Source organism: Solea senegalensis, linkage group LG4 (genome assembly GCF_019176455.1).
Source record: "Solea senegalensis isolate Sse05_10M linkage group LG4, IFAPA_SoseM_1, whole genome shotgun sequence".
In the NCBI taxonomy this organism is placed as follows: domain Eukaryota; kingdom Metazoa; phylum Chordata; class Actinopteri; order Pleuronectiformes; family Soleidae; genus Solea; species Solea senegalensis.
In genome coordinates, this window is record NC_058024.1 from 24,846,899 (window position 1) to 24,870,702 (window position 23,804).

At 40.9% G+C, this 23,804-nt stretch overlaps 1 protein-coding gene and 2 non-coding genes across 7 annotated transcripts; all 3 read right to left on the bottom strand.

The window, feature by feature from the left end:
• Positions 1-1,023: 1,023 nt before the first annotated feature.
• On the bottom strand, positions 1,024-1,096 carry trnaf-gaa. The gene has a single exon. It is a non-coding gene; the product is annotated as a tRNA-Phe (tRNA).
• Positions 1,097-1,784: 688 nt separating this feature from the next.
• Positions 1,785-1,857, bottom strand: trnaf-gaa. Its single transcript has one exon. It is a non-coding gene; the product is annotated as a tRNA-Phe (tRNA).
• Positions 1,858-5,297: 3,440 nt separating this feature from the next.
• On the bottom strand, positions 5,298-22,952 carry LOC122768186 (G-protein coupled receptor 22-like). 5 transcript variants are annotated; one of them, XM_044023994.1, is made up of 4 exons: positions 22,882-22,952; positions 22,109-22,222; positions 21,301-21,377; positions 5,298-7,505 (listed from the first exon to the last, which is right to left on the bottom strand). In XM_044023994.1, exon 4 carries the CDS (start codon positions 7,392-7,394, stop codon positions 5,865-5,867), a length of 1,530 nt encoding a protein of 509 aa, XP_043879929.1. In that variant the 5' UTR covers positions 7,395-7,505; positions 21,301-21,377; positions 22,109-22,222; positions 22,882-22,952; the 3' UTR covers positions 5,298-5,864. The 5 variants fall into 5 exon arrangements, with proteins under 5 accessions (XP_043879929.1, XP_043879930.1, XP_043879931.1 ...); XM_044023995.1 differs by lacking the exon at positions 22,109-22,222 and having other exon boundaries at positions 22,882-22,924; XM_044023996.1 differs by lacking the exons at positions 22,109-22,222; positions 22,882-22,952 and adding an exon at positions 10,328-10,400 and having other exon boundaries at positions 21,301-21,435.
• Between the last annotated feature and the right edge of the window lie 852 nt (positions 22,953-23,804).

The following is a 23,804-nucleotide window of genomic DNA, read 5'->3' on the forward strand; positions in this document are numbered from 1 at the left end:
TCAACATTTGGACAACATACTTACTAAACTATGACTTACATTTTGAGGTGACTTTTTGGACTTATACTAAGCATGGCGTTTTTTTTCAAATTTTGGACAACATATACTAAACGCTATGACATTTTGGTGACTTTTTGGACAACATACTAAACTATGACGTTTTTGAAAAAATTTGGACAACATACTTAACTATGACGTTTTTGTCAAATTTTGTTCGACATAGTAAACTATAACACTTTTGTCAAATTTTGGACGACATTCTAAACTATGACATTTTTGTCTCATTTTGGACGACATACTAAACTATGACTTTTTTGTCAAATTTTGTTCGACATAGTAAACTATGGCATTTTTGTCAAATTTTGGACGACATACTAAACTATGACATTTTGACCAATTTTGGACATACTAAACTATGACGTTTTGATCAAATTTTGGACATCATACTAAACTATGACATTTTTGTCAAGTTTTGGACGACATACTAAACTATGACATTTTTATCAAATTTTGGACAACATACTTAACTATGACATTTTTGTCCAATTTTGGTCGACTTAGTAAACCATGATTTTGTCTCATTTTGGACGACATACTAAACTATGACATTTTGACCAATTTTGGACGACATACTAAACTATGACGTTTTGATCAAATTTTGGACATCATACTAAACTATGACGTTTTTGTCAAATTTTGTTCAACATAGTAAACTATGACACTTTTGTCAAATTTTGGACGACATACTAAACTATGACATTTTTGTCAAATTTTTGACAAAATACTAAAGTGTGACGTTTAGATCAAATTTTGGACGACATACTGAACTATGACATTTTTGACCAATTTTGGACGACATACTAAACTATGAAATTTTTTCCCAATTTTAGACAACAAACCAAACTATGTACTAATCAGATTTAAAGTAGAAGTATATGTTTATATTTAGAATCAAACGTAAATGCATCATTACAAGTACATGAACCTTTTCGTTTGTGTAAATTATTTTATTTTTCAAAAACCTGCCGAAACCCGGGATTGAACCAGGGACCTTCAGATCTTCAGTCTGACGCTCTCCCAACTGAGCTATTTCGGCGCGGATACAATCCTCGTAACACACTGTTAACATCCCAATACATTAACAGTTGGTTATATGTTCATGTTTCCAGAAACTCGAATCTCCAGTCAAGACGTTAATTCAATTTTTAAAAACTTATATTTAAACGGTTATTACGTTAATTAATTATTATTTTTAAACACGGTCAGTTTGCCTTTTTGTCTGTGCTTTTTCTTCCCTCCACAAGAGGGTACTTTTGGATGCATAAAGTGAACAATTTGTGTTTTTAATAAAGATGTAGTTCAATTTTGAGCAGCATATCGTAAACATATTTTAATCATGTTTAATCATGTTCACCTTTTTTTTCCACTAGAGGGTGCTATAGCCTCAGGTATAGAACACACTAAGGTCATTGTTTGTAGACAAATTAAGACGAGAAAAAAATAAGCTGATGTGTTACATTCAAACAGACAAAAGGTCTAATGTGAAAACAGCAAAACATGCACCAACACAGAAAGACAAAGAAAGTAAACTCACATTTAAACATCATGTCCACATTAAAAAAAATAAAGCAAAGGCTGAGGTCACTTCCTAAGTACTCTTGATTTTCATATACATATATATATATATATATATATATATATATACATATACATATATAACGGGACTCTTGTGCATAGAATATAATAAATAACATGTTGAATGAAAAAAATACGACGTTTGCCACTGCCGAAACCCGGGATCGAACCAGGGACCTTTAGATCTTCAGTCTAACGCTCTCCCAACTGAGCTATTTCGGCCTGGAAGGAGCACTGAAGCCAATATGCTATACAGCCGTTAGAGGTCGCCCGTGAGCTACATATGTGGGTGGGCAAAATATTTGTATTTTAATTCACCTTCTGGTACACAACAGCGTTTAGAGTCGTTTTTAATCTATAGGTTAATAATAGTGATAAAAACCTGTTTTTATACTAATATTTCATGTTGACAATTATGTGCTGTGAAAAATTACAAGTTTAAATTCAAAACACTATATTTTCTATTTTGTAACATTTACACACAGGAATTATGGGCTGCAATTAAATATTATGTCCATACAACCCAGTTATATAATAAATATATTTTTCACAACATTGTTTTCACGATATGAGACAAGCAAAAGACAAAAGTCAGTACAGGTCTGTGTCTGGCTGCCAGGGATGTAGTTAGTGGCAAAGTCATGTTAGGACAGGGGGGTCTCCAACCTTTTTTTCTCCTGAACCAGAAGTTGTATTAAAATATGGAAATCACATAACAAAGGCAGTCACTGCAGTCACTGATGTAAGTGCTGCTGAATGACTGTGGCCTACAGGCTTCATCCCACATGAACGACCTTCCTCCTCGTGCACTGCAGAGGTCTGGAGAGCGTCCTGCCCACGCTTCACACAGCCCACGGAGAGTTTCCACACAGATATCGATCTGTGGTGGTGAGGTCCAGAGGAGCTCTGCCAGGTAAGTGATCAGCAGCACCCACACTGAACATGGATGGATGCATCCACTGAATCAAAGTCGTTTTTTGTTTGTTTGTTTTCCAATAAACCAAATTAAATACATGTGTACTTTTTATATTCAGGATTTCCACATCAATGCAATTATAGTTGTGTTGCTAACTAATACATTTTATAGACAAAAGTATTTGGTCACACCTGTTAAATGACACGTAATCTCTAACGATTCTCAATTTTGTATTTTTTCCAATCATACAGGAACAGAAGTTTAAGTTTAACTGTTGAAATGACTGGAGACAAAGAAGCAGTGTGTTTTTCGATCCAACATAGAGGCTGTGATCTGATTGGTTTTCAGAATATGGAGGATATGATTTGACAATCTGAATGATTATAAATAATAAATAAATAATAATATAAAATGTGGCATATTATTATTTGGTCACATGGTCATATTTTAAAAAAACTTTCCCTTATCCACCAGCCTCCCCTACACCTTTAGTGAAATGGGCTTTAGTCTGGCTCCAGACAGACAGTTTTGAACAGGAGATGAAATCAAATCTGCATAAAACCGTGTTACATTTGAGAGAAAGAAACGCTGCAAAATCTGAACATAAAAAAATGAAATAGTGTTGACATGAAAGACCACGGTCTTTAAATAAAGAATAAATAAAGAAACTCCAAACGCATGTGTCTACGTACGGCAGCGATGATCGTATGAAGTGTATGAACAGAGCTGTACATTGATCTCTCAGGTCAGGGGTTCACCAGGTTTTTTGACCTTTGACCCGAGACAGCTCTGGGTTGTAGTTTTTTTTTTTCAGAACAATAACTCAACCGTTAGTCCTGTTCTCAGTGTGCATGGACTCGTAGGTCAGAAAATAAAGCAGCAAATGTAGACCTCAATAATTCATATTTATTAATAGAATTCATCTTTTCATGGTGATACATTCACATAAAAACAAAACACCATGACAGAACTCGTAAAGATAGCATATCGTTGGTGTCCATATTACATTTACATGTGTGTGTGTGTGCGCGCTTGGATTTGTTACCTTTTTAGGACATTTTCTGGCATAAAATCTGATCATGAGAACCTTAAACCTGGATCTAAATGAGGCAGAAGCTCATTTCTGAGGACCCGAAGTTAGTTTAGGTTAAGGTTAGGGATTAACTGGTTATGATTAAAGTTTGGGATTTGTTTAGACCAGGCATGTCCAAAGTCCAATCAAGGCCCTTCAAATGAGTACAAAATCTGTTTTGTAATGTATTATTTACGGCCAGGGGCGGAAAAAAGAAGTTTGGATACCCCCAAGTTTAGACCTTAAAAGTGTGTGTGTGTGCATGTGGGTCATGTGTTTTACATTCAGGATTGCATTAAGAGTGTGAAACGAATCACATGGCCTCTGAACTGAGCCCCAGAGTGTGTGAGTGTGAGTGTGTGTGTGTGTGTGTGTGTGTGTGTGTGTGTGTGCGCAACATTACAGCAGTGAACACACACACACACACACAAATGTACGAGGTCAACAGCAAACACAATATAGACCTACTAATCATCTCACCAACCTGTCACTGCTCTCACTCCCTCTCTCTCCCTCTCTCTCTCCCTCTCCCTCCCCCTCCCCCTCTCCCTCTCCCTCTCTCTCTCTCTCTCTCCCTCTCCCTCCCTCCCTCCCTCCCTCCCCTCCCTCCTCCTCTCTCTCTCCCTCTCTCTCTCCTCCCTCCCTCTCCTCTCTCCTCTCCCTCTCCCTCTCTCTCGCCGCTACACTGTGGCTGAGTCGTCCATGAGGAGGCAAAAGGGAGTCTGGGAGGTGACAGACACAAGCCACTGTGAGCATCTAATAACAATTTTTTTAAAAAGTCAGTGTATAATCACAAACAGAGCAGGTAGACTGCACATTATGTTAATATCAAATCTGACTAATATTTACATCATGTACTTGGATGTTCAATTAAAAGGGAATGAGAACTGAGAACTGAGCCGGAAAATACACAACAGATCTGCAATAAATACTAGCGAAGCATTTTTGAAGTGTGGTGGCACCGTGGTGATCCATCATCACAGCACTGACTTGACCGAGGCTGAAGAAAATGGCTGCTTTAGTTCCTTTTTTTTAAAGCCACTTAACAAAAGACCCATCTATTAAAATGTACACCTACTTCAGTCTATAATATTTAATATTATATCCCACTCTTTTCACCATTACACAGACTTTTCCAGTGAAAAACTCAAGTTCTTAAACTGCTCACTCTCTTGCACCAAAGCCCATAGAGAAAATCAGCACTTTTAGCTCATGAGAACTCAGGAGCTGCTGGTCAACTGCTGCCTCGTTTGATAAGTTTGTGTCAATTATATGAACCTGAATAAAGGATCTCAAACACCGGAGTCACACAATAGCATATTTGAACTTACGGGTGGAGGCAGAAGTAGACAATCAACTCCTGTGTGCAGTGATGTAAACTCATTCATTTTCTCTATGGACTTTGGTGCAGGAGGGTGAGGGTTTTACAGTGTGACTGTAAACTTCTCTTCCACATTGGAAAAACAGATTTTAACAGGTAAGACTTTTGTAAAGTGGCTAAAAGTGAGCGTCCGTGTCAGTGGTTATTCTGTAGATCACATGACTGCTCTTCAGGAAACGTGAACTATGCCTTTAAGGCTTGTGGACAGTGTGGCAGTGTGCATGTTTTGTCGACGGAAGATTGAAAAAATGTAAAAACAACAAGATATTGAACCATTTGTTACAAATCTGGGATCAGTAGAGAGTTGCATTTATATAAACACTGTTAACATGTGATTGTGTGATAAAATTCACATTATAGTCGTACTCAGACGTGCGCCTCGCCTGCTCTCTGTGGATCGAGTGGCGGTGGCTGTTCCACGCAGAGTTAAGGCAGAGACGTACATTCACAGAGTTTTTCTGTATCTGAAGTGGGTGGACATTTTTTGCGAGCTGCCTTTGAGCGCGAGGCAGATCAGATCATCCGCTGCTGAAGCACGTTCTCTGGAGCAGTTATGTAAGCGGCCGCTCTGACACGGCTCCAAATGTAAACAGACTTCAGGACTTGACCAAACTATATACACTTGTGTGTTTGTTGTTGAATGGTTTGCCTCAGCGCCAAAGACTCGGCACGCAACTGTGTCCACAGCAACAGCTGCCTGAGGCGATAGCCGAGGTGTTTAACATGGGCCTGCTGCTGGTGCTTCAATTATTAGAACATCTCCCAGAGGTAGAAATGTGTTTTTCACATTTCGTACAACAGTTTCACGCACCAGCAAGTTTCTTAATGAAACAAGTTACAGTAGGAAATGGAGTCAAGTCTCACAGGGCCTCTGCCTGGCAACGGTCAGTGCCATCGCTGGCTTCCAGCCGCACCTGCCGGCTGGTTTTTCTGTTCTCCACCCAGGAGTTGTGTATGACAGTGCCCCCTGGTGAGGGGTCGACTTGGAGTAGGGACACCACCCTCTTCTTAACCTTGGCACGGAGGGCGCGCCGCAGCTTCTGTCGCGTGAAGGCGTAGAGCAGCGGGTGTGAGACCGTGGTGCCATAAGCTAGAGCGAGAAACCAGAGGCGCAGGCTGATCAGGGCGTCGTTGGGGCCAATGCCGAGAATGAGCACGTTGGTCACAGAGAGGGGAGCCCAACAAGCCAGGAAGGTGGTGATGATGATGAGGGACATCTTGAATACCCGCCTCTGACGCTCGCGCCGATCCCGGTGTCGCCGCACTGCCCTCCTCAGGGCAATGATGGCCGACACAGAGGCCTGAACACCCATGGAGGGCGGCATGGGCGTGGCGGCAGAGATGACCAGCGGTGCTGATGAAGAGAGGGCAGGAGGGGAGGTAGCTGTGGGCGTCGGTGAGGGGGAGGGAATGAGGGGAGGGTGGCTCAGCTGTTTTGTACCATCTGTGTTGTTCTGATCCCCTGCTCCCTCGCCGCCATCGATCACTCTGAGCCCCGCCTTCTTCTTCTTTTTCTGTCTCTTGTGGCGCCCGCTGCAGGACGAGCCGCGGAACCGCTGGCTCTTCTTCATGTGCGAGCCGATGCGGATGTTTAAAGCCCTCAGGATTCTGGAGTAGGTGAAGAGCATGACTGCCACGGTGGTAAAGAAGATGGGCACCTGCAGGACGAGATGGTAATACATACTCAGGCTTGTGTGATAGCCCTGCCCGCCAAGACACAGCAGCGTCCGGTTACGCCACGCCGCTGGCACCACTGTGGCACTGAGGCCATGTGAGGAGGACAAAGACAGTGGGGTCACCGGCCCTTTCTCCTCTGGTCCCTCCCCCTCGTACCACTCCACCTCCAAGAATGGGATGAAAAACACGGCGATTGAGGTGATCCAAACAGCGGCCAGGAGCAGCGCCGCTCTGCGCGTGGTCAGCAGCCGGTTTGCCGGCCGCACCGAGATGTCATACCGGTCCAAGGTGATGACCAGGATGTTGATGGCTGTGGCGATGCTGGCAAAGGTGACGCAGGCTTCGTGGAAGCAGCAGAGCAGGGCCAGGTTTGGTCCCGGAGGCAGCAGCACTATGACCAGCGTGAGGGGCAGACACAGCGCGCACACCGCCACGTCCAACACGTGCAGGTTGACCGTTACCATGTTACTCACAGAGTCCACCAAGTTGGACTGAGAGCAGTAGAGGACCAGCACGGTCAGGTTGCTGCTGAAGCCCAGCACCAGCTCCAGCATGAGGAACGCTGTGAGTGACACCTGGAAGCCCAGCGAGTACGGCATGTGCCAGGACGTCACAGTGCTGGACGAGCCTCCTCCTCCATGATCCTGGAGGTCTAGTCCCTCCAGGCTGCCCACCGTCCCGACCCAGTCAGTGGTGGCTGGGCTTGTCTCCATGACGACCTCTCAGTCCCTATATATTGTATCTGTCATGCCGTTGATGAGCTCCCATGATGCACCAGGCTGAACCTCCATGATGCAGGGATGAGCAACAGCTTGATGGCAGCGCTGGGGAGAGAGAGGAACACAGAGCAGACAGATGAGCAATGAGCTGAGGAGAAGAGAATCAAAATACATGATTCTCCCTCTGAGCACGTCACATCTATCTATCTATCTATCTATCTATCTATCCATCCATCCATCCATCCATCCGTCTGTCATATCTATTCCATATGCATGCGTGTCGTGTCCCAGCATCTGCAGATTGAGCAGGTGCTTCATTATGCATCAATCCAGTCTCCAATCTGTTGTCTATCAGAATCCCTGATAACATTCTGGCTCCGCCGCAGCCTGAGACCTGCACACAAGCTGTCGGAGCGACAGGCTGCCGAGGCACCGGGGCTCGGGGGAATGGCGCTCAGTAATCAGACCCACATGCCGTCAGCCGCCCTCTCAGTGGATCAGTGAAAAACAACACGTTCAGCAACTTACACAAAAGTGGTCGCAGTCTCGCCTCTGCCAGCTGGAGCGGGCCACATGATTTATTTAAGGGGGCAATATTTATTGAGTGCTGGTGTCGGGTTTTAGTTCATTCACACCAGTATCTGTATCGGCAGCTGATGAGGTGATGGGATCGTTAGTGAGGGGTGATTAAATAGGCACTTGCTGTTGTTGCTCTGTTTGGTCTCTGCAGACACTGACAACCTAATGTTATTTGTATTCTGTGTCCTTCATCTAAAGACAGGCTCTGTCAAGCAAAACTATCAGACCTGACTGACCGAGCTTCTGTGCGTATACAGCAGAAGAGCATTTATCCGTCTTAACCTGTTCACAGTCGTCTAACTTTACTAGGGCAACGTAACAAATATCTGTTTAGATTTCAAAGTTAAATCACTTTAAAGGTTTATCACTGACGTTTGTAAACTGCTCACTCTCCAGCACCAAAGTCCATTGAGAAAACAGTGTTTTTAGCTCACAGGGACACAGGCGTTGCTGGTCGTCTACTGCTTCGCTTTGTAAGTCTGCGTCACTGAGGGGAATCTGAACAACGAATTGAAATGACCAAAGTCACAAAACAACTCATTAGAACTTAGTGGATCTATAATTCCTGTGTAGCCTGATGTAAAATCACTGATTTTCTCTATGGAGTTTGGTTTAGTTTGGAACTTTTAGAGTTGGACAGTTTTGCAGAAAAACAAAATGTAAAGTTACTGTAGACTTAACGAGGATTAGTTTTCAGAGAAATCAAGCGTCCATGTGACAGGCAGTCAGTGTTTCAATACGTAACACAGCCACACCTCATTCATTCATCGGCTTCATTCACAGGGCTGTTGTGACACATGACAGAGAATAACAATCATTAAAAACTACAGGCAGTTTTTTGTTGTTTTTTTGGACTGTGGAGGAAACAGGAGAAACCAGAGAGAACATGCCAACTCGGAAATGCCCCGTCTGACCCTCTTGCTGTGAGGCAACAGTTCTTGCCACTACTCCACCCACTAACCACCACACCTCAAACAGCTTAAATGACCCCGATGATAATGATGATCCTTCAATCATTCTCAGAGGCTCAGAAGTGAAGATGTCACCTTTACCCTTTCCTTATGACATAATACGGAACAAAAGAAACTACTCGACATGGGGCCAATCACACTTACATGGATCCATCTGGTGTTACACAAAACACTGTTTCAGAGACGACCGCAAGATTAAAGGCAGGGTGTAAAACACAGTTAGCTCTGCATTGATTAGATGGCACCTACTGATTGCACCGGTGGGAAATCAATCGAATGATTAAAGTCACAGCTCCACCCACCACCCCCCGAACTCATCTCTGCATCAAAAACAACCGAGCCATGGGTGCAGGAACCAAACAGCACAACTCATCAACGCCGTCAAACTATCAACAACCTCTGCACAACTCAGTGGAGTGATGGGAGTCATTTCTTTCCCCCCCCACCCGTTTCCATGGCAACCACACTACAAGGTAGAGATTAATGAAGGCCCAGGTGCTGTAGTGTAGGAGTGAGTAATGTGGAGCTCTTTGGTGACAGCGTGTGTAGGAAGTGGAGTTAAAACACCTTTCAATTCCAAAGGAAACGTGGAAGTGACAGCGCGTTATATTCCCACAGAAGGAAAAGAACGTACAGCACTGCGTTCTTGTTGGACTGTTGTGAGTGCATGCAGCCATGAAACATTGTCAATTACACTGTATGACAGATTTTAGATTGTATATTATTCCACTTGTGATGGGAAGTGTGACTCGAGGGCGCCCTCTCTTTGAGGGAGCAGGTAAATCCAAAGACTGGGTTAGGACACACAATTGAAATTGTATCATAATCACAATCTGGCAATTTTCAAACTGCAGGAGGCGCAATATTTGTTATAAAGCCAAAATGTGACTTTCGATGAATTATTGTCTTGATCTATTACACATCTTATTCTACAGACTGAAGAGAACACCTTTGTTTGCACAAATATCACACAGTAATCAGTTTAAATATCTTTTGAGAATAATTATTACCATTCCCTTTGATATCGCAATTCCTGTAAAGTTAACGCAATTAGACATTTGTTCAAAATCGTTCAGCCCCAGTGAATTTGATTAATTATTCCGCTTTACCCACCTCTAAAAATACAATCTGCTGCTTCTCTTTAAAGTGAAATAAGCAAAATGTAAGACACTCCACGACACTGTCTATGTCAGAATTCTCAATCTTCACTCACTTTCAAAATGCAAGTTAGAATGAGTTAATTCCGAGTTTTTCCCAGATTAATTTTGCCTCATATTTTTTCTTTACTGTGAATTATTTACCATTTTTTATCAAAACCAATACTTTTATTTATGATCAATTTGAATAAATAGGAGAAATAGACAATCCGTTACCCACCAGGTCATTTGAGTTTGAGAATCAACGCTGTACAACGCAGCTGGTGCAGCTGTTTTTGTGGCTTAGGTTAAATCTGTAAAAGCAGAAAGGAATGGATGGAACACTGGAGTTTACATAATCTGAAGGAAAAGCACAATCCAGGTGAACGATGTGATGCCAAACATAGCAAATGAAAAGAGACGTAAAACAGCAAAGACAACCACTTTACTTATTATATAAAATTCATGAATTTGGAGTTAAACCAAAGATAAGTCAGAAAACAGTTAAAAAGAAAACAGAAATGTTTAAGAGATTACTGCGAGAAAACAGTTGCATCAAGTACTAGGTTACAAAATCCCCATAGTGTGTGATGTACTTAATGTATTTAATCTAAAGTTGGTTGCGGGCAAGAAAGCAGGTCGTAAGGAACCCTCAACAGAACAGTTGAACTGGAACATAAGACAAAGAATTACAAGAAGCACAACTGGACAACAAATGGAAGCAACTGAAAATAAACACTGTTTATCACTGTTTTAACGTTGTCAATGACTGATGAATGATTATCTTTCAGGTTGGTATGGAGAAATAAATTCAATAAATTGTGACTCGACCACGCAGCCATGTCTGATTCAGCCTCAGCAGCAGCAGCAGCAGCAGCAGCAGCAGCAGCAGCATCAGCAGCAGCAGGACTTGGGAAAGAGCAAAGACAAGAGGGCTGAAAGTGGAAGTAGAGAAGAAGGGGGCGAGCCGTAGCCAGCGCTGGTAAACAACATGTCCCAGGGAGCAGAGGTGGCAGCTTTTTTTCCACTCCCAGTGTCTTACATCACCGTTCTCAATAACTGCTGCTGGTTTCCTGGTTCCCTCTCGTCCCCAATGGACTGATTTAGTCCCAAAAGACTCTGATTGTGATTGCCTGTGTGAAAAAAACCACACAGTGGCTACACAGGTGAGGTGTTTAGAGCAGGGAAGTTATTCAGAAAAGCAACCTGGACTTAGAAACGTACAAATAAAAGGAACCCGAAGAACTTTTACATTAAAATAAGAGAATGAACGCAGGTTTTTAGGTATTTTTTATCTTTCCATGTTTTTAAATGCGCTGCAAACAAACACCATGGCAATGTAATAGTAACAGCTAATTTAGCTAATTAATGCTCATGCTAGCATTTAGCGGTGCTTTAGTGTGTTGCTAAGTGTTGCTATCTACTAGGGTTACCAACTGTCCCGTCTGAAGGATGATACAACACTGACAGCAGCAGTGCTGATCACCACACCTGTCATCATCCAATCACAGTGTGATGATGACACACGATCAGTGTACTCAACGCACAAATTCATCCAAATTAAACTACAATGGATAAACCTGCAAAAAGAAGAGACTGTGCAGCTACAACAATTTATGGGAAGTTAAAAAGACGTGGGTAAGCCCGTCAGTGGTGATTCAACGAAAGCCTTCTGCACTGTATTTTCTGTTGACCACACACACACACACACACACACACAGATGGTGCACATTCTGAGTCACTTGTATTTTATACCTCTGCAGAACTGCTATCATTATGACAAATGCCTTAAAACAATACACTGTGTAACCGAGATGAGGGCGTCTATACTGGGCACGTAAATAAACAATCCAAGGACACGGATGGCCGGTGTTGACGCCAACAGCGACTCACTTTTATTCCACATCACAACAAACCTTCTTCCCGGCAACAACAACTGTGCCACTTCCGGTCTACCCTTCACAATAAAACTACACCTCAGGTATGAGAAACAATACCTGACAAACTCACACTCCCTAAAAACTACACTCTTATTATTGAAATACATTTCAATGCAAGTACCCTCAACTTTATTTAGTTCACTTATTCATGTATTTGCTGCTGCTTATTTGACTTTGTCCCTTTTTAAAAAAAAAAGAAAAAAGAAGCTTTATTTTTATACTTTTCATGTCATGTGTTCAGTGAGTCACCACCTTCACCTGTTTTGATGTAAATTTCACATAATTCACATTCTTTTTTTGCTTGTTAATAATTGGATGTAATTGCTGGTCAAACTCAATCTGCCTACATTCAGTGAATGATATTTTCACTGCCATGTTTTTCCTTCTCCTTCTTCTCTGTTCTGCTGATCAACGTTTGTTTCTCCTAAACAACCAGAATTAAATGCAACAATTTAAGCCACCTCTTGTAGAAAGTAATTGCAGGAAATCAATGCAGTTTAATGAACATTTCAGGAGAACATTTATTTACCACACAAAACAGCCCCCACCTGCACACTACAGACCGACGGTCTGATTATAAAATGTACTCACATTTCATCAAAGGTTCAGCAGAGGCGAGTGAATTCTCAGAGTGACAGAGCACTAGATCTAAAGACACGTGGTTTTCCACAGAGATCGAAGTGGTTCTCTACAACAGGTTCTCCTCTGAAAGCCAGAAGACGTGTGACAGGAGACTGTGTAGCATGTATAATTGAACAGCTGAAAAAGATGAATGGCAGCCAGGATAATCTTGCTATTCCTACGAGACGAGCTGATGTAACAGGTTGTCAAAATGATGCAGAAGGAGGAGACAGGAGTGTAAAAGAAAAAGGTCATGAACGTGTATTAGAAGTCTGGTCGTTCCTGCAAACCATGGCTTTCAAATTGTGACATTTTAAGATTTTCTTAGTGACTAATATATATGAAAGTATTTCAAAATACAAACATTTTCACCCAGAGGAGGGTATACATGTAGGTTACATGTATTTGTGTTCTCAGTCAGTACGTTTACATGCACAGATTAATCAAGTATGTATATATATATATATATATACATATACATGTATATATATATATATATATATATACACATATATACACATATATGGGTATATATGTGTATATATATATCCATAAATCCAGTCTGACTAAGCGTACACATGCAGGAGTAATCAGACTATGAATCGCATTATCCAGCTATGTTAGTCCGACTAAGACTAGCTGGATTTGAGTAAGGATTTATGTGTTTACTTGACATTAAGTAAACCGTATTATTGTCTTAATCTGACTAAAATCTGAATTTTAGTGTCACAATTAGGTCTTTAAGCTTTAAGATTATAGTTAAAAGTCTTGTGTGTTTAGTGACAGATGTTACATATAAACACTGGGTATGCACACACAGGAGATTATTTTAAAAGAAAACATCTGTTGGAAAATGATTTGTTTACCAACTGAAAATGATATTAGGTGTTACAGATATGGCTGTAGGTTAGTCGCTACCTCCTGTCATGTTTTTATTTTTGAGTTTTGGCCTCGCGTATTTTTCACACATGTTAGTCTTAGTGATATTGATATTTTACCAGCGTTATTACATACAGTAATAACTGTCACAGTAACATTAGTGTGTAGGCTGAATCTGAATACTTAGATTATTATACTTTTAAGAGCATTTTAGCATTTTTAATGTTTACATCAGGTGAAGGGTGAAGGGCAGTTTCTTGAAACTTGAATGTTTGACATTTATAAAAAGTGGGTTCCCGTATAGAAATTATTAATCGTTGTAGGTTTATCTGTAATCTCGTCTGTAATTCTGTTAGCAATACACTTTTTCATGGATCAGTCTTATACTTACACAGAATTTTCTGTATAAGTATAATTTTTTAGCAAGAATCTATTCACTGACGACGTCACAAAATAATAATTCCATTTTCTTATTTCCTATCTCTTATAATGGTAACATGCTAAAACTGAGCATACAGTATGTGTATGCAGGATTAGACACTCTACTATCAGACTGCGTTTCATAGGGATCTAATCCAGATTACAGATTTGGTTGCACTTGTAAATGTAACGTGGTTAACACCTGTTTAACAAGGTTAGATGTGTTTATCCCAGTTACATCTCAACAGATCAGGATGAATCTTATGTAAAGAATGTTTATGTAAGATAGTAGTAGCCTAGCTATAAGCAGGTAAAGTTCTATACAGATGCAGGTGATTCAAATATAAAAATTCCGTGTGTAAATGTTTAAGCCTCGGTGGACGTCTGTGCTCTCTGAGTGTGTGTGTGTGTGTGTGTGTGCTGTGTCAGTGTCCCTGACCCTGACCTTGAACCACACTGCTAAAATGCTCCTGCTAACATTAACCTTTGTCCCCGAGCTAAAACATTTTTATTTCTCAACCACACATTTGTCCTCACGGTCCATATGAACTCCACATCTTAAAAGCAGCACGGAGAATCAGAGCAGTTTGAAAAGAAAATCAGTTTCTCTTCATCATTATGCAAAGTTATGCAGCAGGAAGCCAGAAAATCTAATCAGACTGTCAACTCAGCCGAGAGGAGCTGGTGAGCAGAGGGTGAAGTTTCTGTGATGTCATGTCGCTGTCGTGGAGGAAAGAAAGACGTTTGATGATCATATTTATTTTAGAATGTTGCATTTTACGTTCAGATGGCTGCGGTAATTGTGTTGTTAAAAAACAGTCATCGTGTTAAACTTAATGGATTATTGTTAAGAGTCATTTTTGAATATTGAAATATTGAAAATTAACATAGGTAATGCAGCCATTATTGAGAGAAGAAGACATACAGTATGTGCAATAATTATGTTGGTTTACTTCCATAATAACAGGTATACTTTGTAAAAAATAGTGTAACATTTTAATATATTTTATATTCTTGTTCTATTATTCTTATTCTTATTCCATTTAACATTTGTATTTTTATACTTTATATTTGTCTAATTTTATTGCTTATTTTCCTACTTTTTTGCACTTGTGACTTGTTGACCTCTGACCCTTTTGCTCCTCTTTTTGCTATCAATAATTAAAAATCTAATCTAATCTAATCTGATCCACATGAGGATGAATACAGTGTTAAAATGTTGTCCAACAGATTGCTTAAATTCATGCTTTTATTGATCTTGATACGATACGATGTAATCATAATGTTTAAGTCACAGATACAATCACAATATTTATGTCCCGATACGATATAATCACGATATCATGATATTTAAGTCACGAAACAATACTATCGCAATATTTTAGTCACAATCTTTAAATCATGATATGATATATCACAATATTTAAGTCTCAATACCATATCACGATATATAAGTCACGATACGATATAATCACGATACTGCAAAATACTGAGTTTTTACAAAATCCTATATTGCGATATACTCGCACGCATCTCAAAAGCGAAATATTATTGCGATATTTCACTGTATGGAGTATGTTGTATGCTTGAAAAAGACTATCCGTGCCCTGACTTGTATGTGCTGGCATTTTAATCTCCTGGTTAAATAAGAAATAAATAACTTTGAAACAATAACATCTGCTAATAAAGGTATTTCCTCCATCTGAGCCAAAAACAACACAAACAGAAAGAACGGCAGCTTCAGTCACTTGTGAAGACAATGGCGCCACAAAGCTCAGCAGAGACACAACGTTACTAAAGACACAGCGAGGCACAAGAACAGACTCAACAGTCTGGTCTGGTCTGGAGGGGGTGAGACACGACAATAACAGGAACACAGAGCATGTATGTAAGTAGTACCACAGACAGTATGGGGCGTACGCTCCATACATGAACACCCACCAGTACACGAGCGTGTGCTGGTGGGTGTGCGTGTGTGCGTGCGTGCGTGAGCGTGTGTGTGTGTGTGTGTGTGTGGCGTGCGTGCGTGTGTGTGTGTGCGTGTGCGTGTGCGTGCGTGAGTGCACTTAGGCTCCCTGCAGAGACATCACGCTGTGATCTGAGCGCTCTCTGTTCAGACGAAATATCATGTCACAGGAAAACTCTCAGAGGCCAGCGCTCGTCCTCAGCACAGCCAGACTCACGCATACATATGTATACACATGTATGCACTCGGGCAGTCAACGGGACTCCCACTGAGACTAAGTGGTCCTGAAGCTGTAGGTGAACACGATGCAGGGTTCGACGTAAAGGGAAATATGTCTGACTCGTGCGGTGAATGTAAAGTAAAGGAAACGGTCGGATGCAGAAATGTGGCTCCCTGCCGCCGTCTGCTCTTAACACGCTAAGTCTTATAGTGTCACACTCTGACCTCTGACTGTAAACACAACCGCTTCTACACAACACTTTTCAACACATGTATCATCATGTCAAGCGTAACAGAGTGCAGCGGAAATAACACATGTAAACAAATGGCTCAGTATCAGAGAGAATGCCAGAGTTAGAGTTGTATGATAATCTTGACTGTTAGTATATATTTATACTGCAGTATAAATATACTGTACATTTAGTTGTGGCTGAAGATTACATGACAACACCAACATTTTCCTCTTCATTCTTTTCCCTAAATGCTCTGTTGTTGTTTCACAGTTGTCTTTCAGGAGGGGGTGTGGAGTGTCCCAGTTTGAAACCCTTCTGGAAAGAAGTTGAGCAACTATTTGGAAAACCTTGGATACAGAATTATATTTTTCCTTCATCTCCATGTATCTTGGAAAACTCTCTGAAAACCTCAGTAAGAGAGACAACTATGACTATCACGGTTGCCAAATGTTGGCTTCAGCCGAATCGTCCGACCTTGAAGCTCCTTAGAAATATAATATTGACTTTTACACTACGACTTTAAAAGGATAAAGGAAAGAAATACTGGGGGAAAACGAGATTGTCATAAAAACCCCTCCGTCACGCTGCCACATACTTCTGCCATAAATGAAGAAAAGCAGAAAAGATACAAAACTTTTGCGTATTCTATTTTCCATCTGGAGAATTAAGTTTGTCTGGCTTTATTTAAACCGTTGTCTCGCCTTCACCAAAGCCCACAGAGAAAATCAGTCATTTTACATCACAGCACACAGGAGCTGTTGATCCACACTGACTCCATCAGTACATTCATTCGTCTTATTTTGTGATTTCTGTGTTTAAAAACTCATTCATTTCAAAAAGCTCATTAAATGAGGCAGCAGCAGACTGGCAGCTACTGTAACCATGTGAGTTTCTCTATGGGCTTTGGTGTGGCAGAGTGAGCAACATATTCTTATGTTGTAGAACTAGAACTATCACTTTAAATCCATGTTTTTTGTTATTTAACTCCACAGATTGAGATTGTTTGTGTTGTTCTTGCATAACAGCGTCAGCAGCATTCACAGCCTGCGCTCGCTGTTTTATTGTCTTTACACTTTACACGACTTCTGTCAACCCTGGAAGTAAAAGGTCTATCATTGAGACTGTTGAGCTGAATCCTCACTTTCACTGAATGAATATTTTCTCTTCTTTCCAAACTTGAGGCTTTGTTGACGACTTTCTTCAGGAGACTCATCTTTAATGTATTCATCTTATCTTTTGTTCCAGGCTAAAGACAAATCTGAGAGATTACAAACTCCGACATACAGAACCTTGAATGCCATTTTGGTCAGCGACTAGTATTTACCCCGGTATTGAGGGACGTATGTATTATTTAGCCCCGACGTTCCAGATGGTAGACGAGTAATTCAAGTTTGAGCAAAGCACACTGTGTTGTCCTGTTACCTGAATTATTTATTGCCGAGAAGAAATATGGACCTGATATAACCCACTACTGAAAACAGAGGGAAATAAAGAGGAAGATGAAAGGAAGAGAGAGAGACAGACAGAGAGAGACAGAGAGAGACAGATGCTGAACACAAAGCCACTTGGTAAAAAAAATCAATTAGGTTACTTAACTGCAGAAGGAGGCAGTTAGCAGTCAATTAATCTGTGTGTGTGTGTGTGTGTGTGTGTGTGTGCGCGCACGTGCGTGCATGCGCGTGTGTGTGTGTGCGTGTACGTGCGTGTACGTGCGTGTGCGTGTGAGAGAGAGAGAGCAAGCGAGCTGGTAGCAACACACACACAGGTTTGCACAGGTATTTTTCTAAGGACACTTCATTGTCTTCCATTCACCATAATTTAAATCTTTATAAATCTTCATATCTTCATAAACTGTCCCTCAGAAATAAAGTTCTGCCTCATTGGGACCAGGTTTTGGTCTCCATGAGGACTACTGGTCCTTACAAGGTCAGTGTACACATGCACAGTTTAACTGTCAGGCAATCGTACGACTTGCAGAGTTCATAAAGAGAAACTTGATTGATTTATTGGCCGTGTATGTCTGACTCCGCCTCCACGGGAGGCACTGTATCGTTCTATGAGCTAGTGCGTACTGAATCAGTTTCCTGTTGACCTTTACGTCACAGACACACAAACACTGAACAGACAGACAGACAGACAGTGAACAGCGAGATGGATCGTGCAGCGGTTCTCTTTGTTTCGTCCAACTCCAGTCCGACTAAGCGTATACATTAAGTAATCTGAGTAATCTGTCTATGAGTTAGTCAGACTAAGACTAGCTCCATTTCAGTCAGACTAACTTTTATATGACGTTAAGATCATAATGAAAATACTAAAAAAATAATCAGTGGCTCTATTATCAGAAACAGACTAAACCATTACGATGCTTGACTTTCTTTCAATCACAGAAGACTGAGAGAAACATTCATATCTGATAATTAAGTCAACGGGTAATTATCAAATTAGATAATATTGATCAAGTGTGAAGTTGCTGGTTGATTAAATTTGACACCAACAGTTTAGGCAGAATAATTAAAAACAGCCAGGCAGGAATCACATGTCTCATAGTACCACCAGAGGACGCTCACGTACCACCTGTGGTACACGTACCACAGTTTGTGAACCATGGCCTTTGATATCGAGTACGAGTGAAAACAACTAAATGGGACTGCACTGACGCACTGAGTGTGTGTGTGTGTTGGCAGACAGTGTTCATGGAGACAAGAGAACTGTCTAACATGTTCAGTTGTTTTCCACGCCGTCAGACAGACAGGCAGCTTTGTTCAGTCCAAACATACTGCAGCGTCCCACTGTGTGTCCCCGGGTAAGACACTAATCGTCAAATTGCCTAATATTCCACTATATCCACGCAGCCACTGCTGATTCTAATCCCAGAGAAATGATGGAGACGGTCAGGAGGTAAAATGAAGAATGCACATAAGAAATAACATGCTGGCGACTCGTAATTGGCAGAAGAAGAAGAAGAAGAAGAAGAAGAAGAAGAAGAAGAAGAAGAAGAAGAAGAAGAAGAAGCATGTAACCGCAGACAGTCCTCATCATCATCTATAACTGCAGAAGGCCAATAATAATAATAATAATAATGTGTCACATCAGATAATGTGGTTATATTAGTTTATATAAAAGGATGAAAGCGTAATAAACCACACTGACACTAATCCAGACATAGTGAACAATTGAATGGACATTTCCTTTGCTAAATGTTAGAGAATATCATTTTTTAAGTCCAACAACAACAACAACAACAACGACAACGACGACAACGACGACAACAACAACAGGTACTGTCACTAATGGAAAAACAAAAACAAACGTGCTAGAACGGTGTCGTGGAAAGGCAGCATTCGTCCATACTGGACAGTGTATTCAACTGTGCACTCACTGGCCACATTATTAGGTACAGTGGACTCCTGGTGAAGAGACACATCTGCTTTAACATTCTCATGAACATTTTCCTTCATACACTGGCTGTGACCGGGGCTTTTATCATGAGTTCTTGTTGCCTTTTGCTCTCATCTCAGACCAGTTTGGTCATTCTCCTCTGACCTCTGACCTCTGACATCAGCGATGCATTTCCTCTCAGACAGCTGACACTGGGCGTAAACACGAGACATGGTTGTGTATAAAAAGCCCAGTAGATGAGCTGTTACTGAAATACTCACACCATGTTTACACTCACTTAAATCAGCTTTCTTTCTCATTCTAATGCTCAGTTTCAGCTCGTCTTGATCATGTAGTTGACCTGGTGTACCTAATAAAGTGAGTGTATGTAACATCCTGACTCTGCTTCAGTACCTGTTCATTTTTAAATCAAAATTGCAGCAAATCACAAAGCCCATAACTTACCAAAGTAATACATGTTTGTTTGGAAAAGTGTGTAATATGAGATTAAGACAATATCACAATATTCAGTCATGAATTATGGCAAATACAATATTCGTGGCAGTATTTTGCAGAATTTCAAAATAAAAGTGTTTCTTTATGATGCTTTATGATGTAAAATGAATCTATAAATATTAAAAAAGGACATTTTAACTTGATATTGGCCACAAGTTTGAGACCTCTGCATTTAAATCTATAACGGTGGATTATTTAACTGAGTGTAACTTATAAAATATGTCATAAATGTCAAATCACAGTCACAAAATTACACATTTTTGTAAACTGTCTCTTTAACAAGTGATAATATTCACTCTCAAATAAATAATAATGTAGTTTAGTTTTAAAAAAAAAAAATCAGGACACGTTTTATACACAAAAGATATTTTAAGACATGTTTGTCCTCGAGGCTGCTGGCACGCGCGCGCACACACACACACACACACGGAGAGAAGACGAGCGCACTTTGATGCTGAGCGCGTGGATGTTTCCAGCGGACTGCGGTTCCCTCGGGAGCGTGGGAGAAAAACACGCCGCCTCAGAGGCTGTAACTGTGTCAGGAACCTTCTCCCACACAACACTGGCTCCTCTGCGCAGATCCATATTTCGCGGGGCTCGTGAATGACAAAACAGCGGTGCACAGCTGGCTGCACAGCTGGCTGCACACCGGAACTGTAAACGGATCCTCGCACCGTGTTCACACGGACGAAAAGTGCAGAAATAACAACATGCAGAGAGTGGAAGGTTGACGCTAAATGTGCACAGCGGCGCAGTTTGGACTCAAATGCGTAATACGCTGCGTAAAAGTTGACGCACGTCAGGAGTGAACGTTCATTAAAGTAACAGCGTTAATTGCGTGTTAATTGGCTGTTAAAGTTGGTGCTGCACCGGTTTGTTGAATTTGTGAAACACTGTGCGTCTCAGCTGATGCGCAAACATCATTATAATATTATATATAATATTCTAATATTATATTGTGTTTATATAATATCATAATGTTCCGATTACAAAGCGTCTGTTGTTCCTTTAATAAAAATAAAGATCATTTTGGTTTCCTTACCTCTGCTGTTGGATCCGTGCGCTCATCAGTCCATGTCCGCAACCTGTGTGCGTGTTGATGGGAAGCGGTTCTTCTGACTTGTGGCGCAGCAGCAGCAGCAGCAGCGGGAGCACAGTTCAGTGGGACAGACAGACAGACAGACAGAGACAGACAGACAGACGGACAGAGACAAACGGAGACAGAGCCCAGACTCCACTATCAGGATGATTTCAAACGACTGGAGGAGGAGAGAGGGCGGTGCCTGATTCAGATTAAACCGGATTATAAAGCTTCACATTTGCTTGTTGTTTGTGGGTTTTTTTTCGACTTTTAAAGATCCAATCAGCGATTTATCACCTGTATGAAAAGCATGAATTCTGAGGGGGAAAAGACAGAATTCATGCTGTTTTATTTTTGTTACTTTCTTCCAAAACATTTGCTTACATGTGGACCTGATACTGCATCAAAGTCTACACAGGTTTAAAGGGGTTTTGGGGGAAGCTGAGTAAAGTGAAATAAATGGACTTAATGAGACAGTTCAGATAGTTTAGATATAGAATATCTGGGGGGGCGGGACTACAAGTGACCCTGGGGCCAATGAGCATCTAGTCTGGTCAGATGGTCAAGTGAATTAACCGGGGGTTAAAAAGTAGGGGGTGGATGGTATGAGGTTAAAATTATAATGAATTCATCTATAAATAACAAAAAACAGACAGAAATAACTTAGCATTTTACAGTAAGTGGTGGAACCACATAAAATTGATTGGGTGGCCACATGTGGCCCACGGGCCGTAAGTTTGACACTTCTGTTTTAGAATATCCAATTTACCCAATCCCCAATGCCAGAGTGGAAGCTGGAGATCCCTCTGGTTCAAGAAGGATCCGAACCAGTGACCCTCTTGCTGTGAAGCTACAAAGCTGGCCACTGCACCACCATGTGACTCTATATGAGAGGACCCATGCAGCAAAATAAAAGAATAAAAACAGATCAGTATTGAGGGACAACACAAAACAAGTGGTGTAATAATTGGTGCAGATTTTTCATGAAAAATGTCCCACGTATTTAAATGTAAACAGTAAAACAGGCTCTCATCGTGACAGAGAGGTTCTATTTGATTTGGATAACTTTGTAGTTCTGCCCACTTCAGGTCATGACCTTGTCTTTCGGGAAGTTACACAACGTCTTCCTGATTTAACCAACTAACAAAAAGCTTGTCTAAAATAAAGGTCAGTGTCTAATTAAAACTACAACTTCATTATTAATTATGTGTTTGACACTTTACATTACACAGGTTTTTCTGACTAGAACACCCACCAAAGTTTGTAAACCCATGATCTCCGGCACCAAAGTCCATAGAGAAAACACAGGAGCTGCTGATCTACTGCTGCCACGTTAGGTAAGTGTGTGATTCACTGAGGTCAATCTCAAACATGAAAGTCACAAAATAACAACGTTAAACTTCCTGATGGAGGCAGCAGTGAATCCACAACTCCTGTGTCACTGTGTCCTGTGACGTAAAATCACTGATTTAAGGTGACACAGTGACATAAAGCTCAGTTTCTAGTGGGAAAAGGTTGTCAAATAGTAATATTTTTACTTACTAATTTCCTCAGTGACATCGTGGACTATTTCTCACTGTGCGAGCCTTTGTGGCTGAAACCTGTTTTCTTTGTGTCATGTTGTCGCCGAGGGCAATCGGCTTGTATCTCAGGCTGTTTCCTGGCGACAGCGGCACGCTGTGCAGCACACGGTGAAGTCAGTGGTGATTATGTGTCAGTGACTCGTACAAACCACACTTCAGAGAAAAAGAAAACATGGACTATTCCTGTAAATGAGTGTAGAATGTGACCAAATCAACAACAACAACAACAAGAACACTGTATGTGGTTCTGCTGCTGCTGTGATTTTTATATAAAAGTGCAATTCCACATCAGTTAAGGAACCTTAAATATTGTGTGTTTGTTTTTAATATCAACTTTGTCTTCAACAGGAAATACAGTCACATGTTTCAGTCTTTGTTTAGTCGTGTAATGACCACTGAATATACACTCACTGACCACTTTATTAGGTACAGGACTGTCATTTTGAACCAGTGCGGTGAATAAACGCTCTTTTGTTCTGACTCTTTATGTTAAAATCCCAGCAGACTTCAGTCCTGTCGTCATGCTCTGTTCAAAGTCACTCTGATGCTGTTTGAACTCTAACAGGTCGTCTACATGTCTGAATGCACTGAGTTGCTGTGATTGATGGTTGCTGTTGATTCAAGGAAGATTCTGGGAAACTGAGAATCTTTGGTCTTTGATTGATTTCTCTAGTTATTATTATACATAAATCAATTCAATGAATGCAACACTGACACGAAACATAAGTGTTGATCATCCCATTATTCACTCCCTAAAAAAAGATTGAAATAATAAATGTGGGTCAAATGATCGATTTGGTGATATCTTATCGCCCTACGCTACGGTAAATATTGATAAGTTAATTAACAAAGTAAGGCGCTGTAAATAGTCCATGACAGTTT

What these genes read in the sequence shown, in the direction of transcription:
- LOC122768186 (XM_044023994.1), bottom strand. Translation starts at nt 7,394, where the DNA reads ATGGAGACAAGCCCAGCCACCACTGACTGGGTCGGGACGGTGGGCAGC.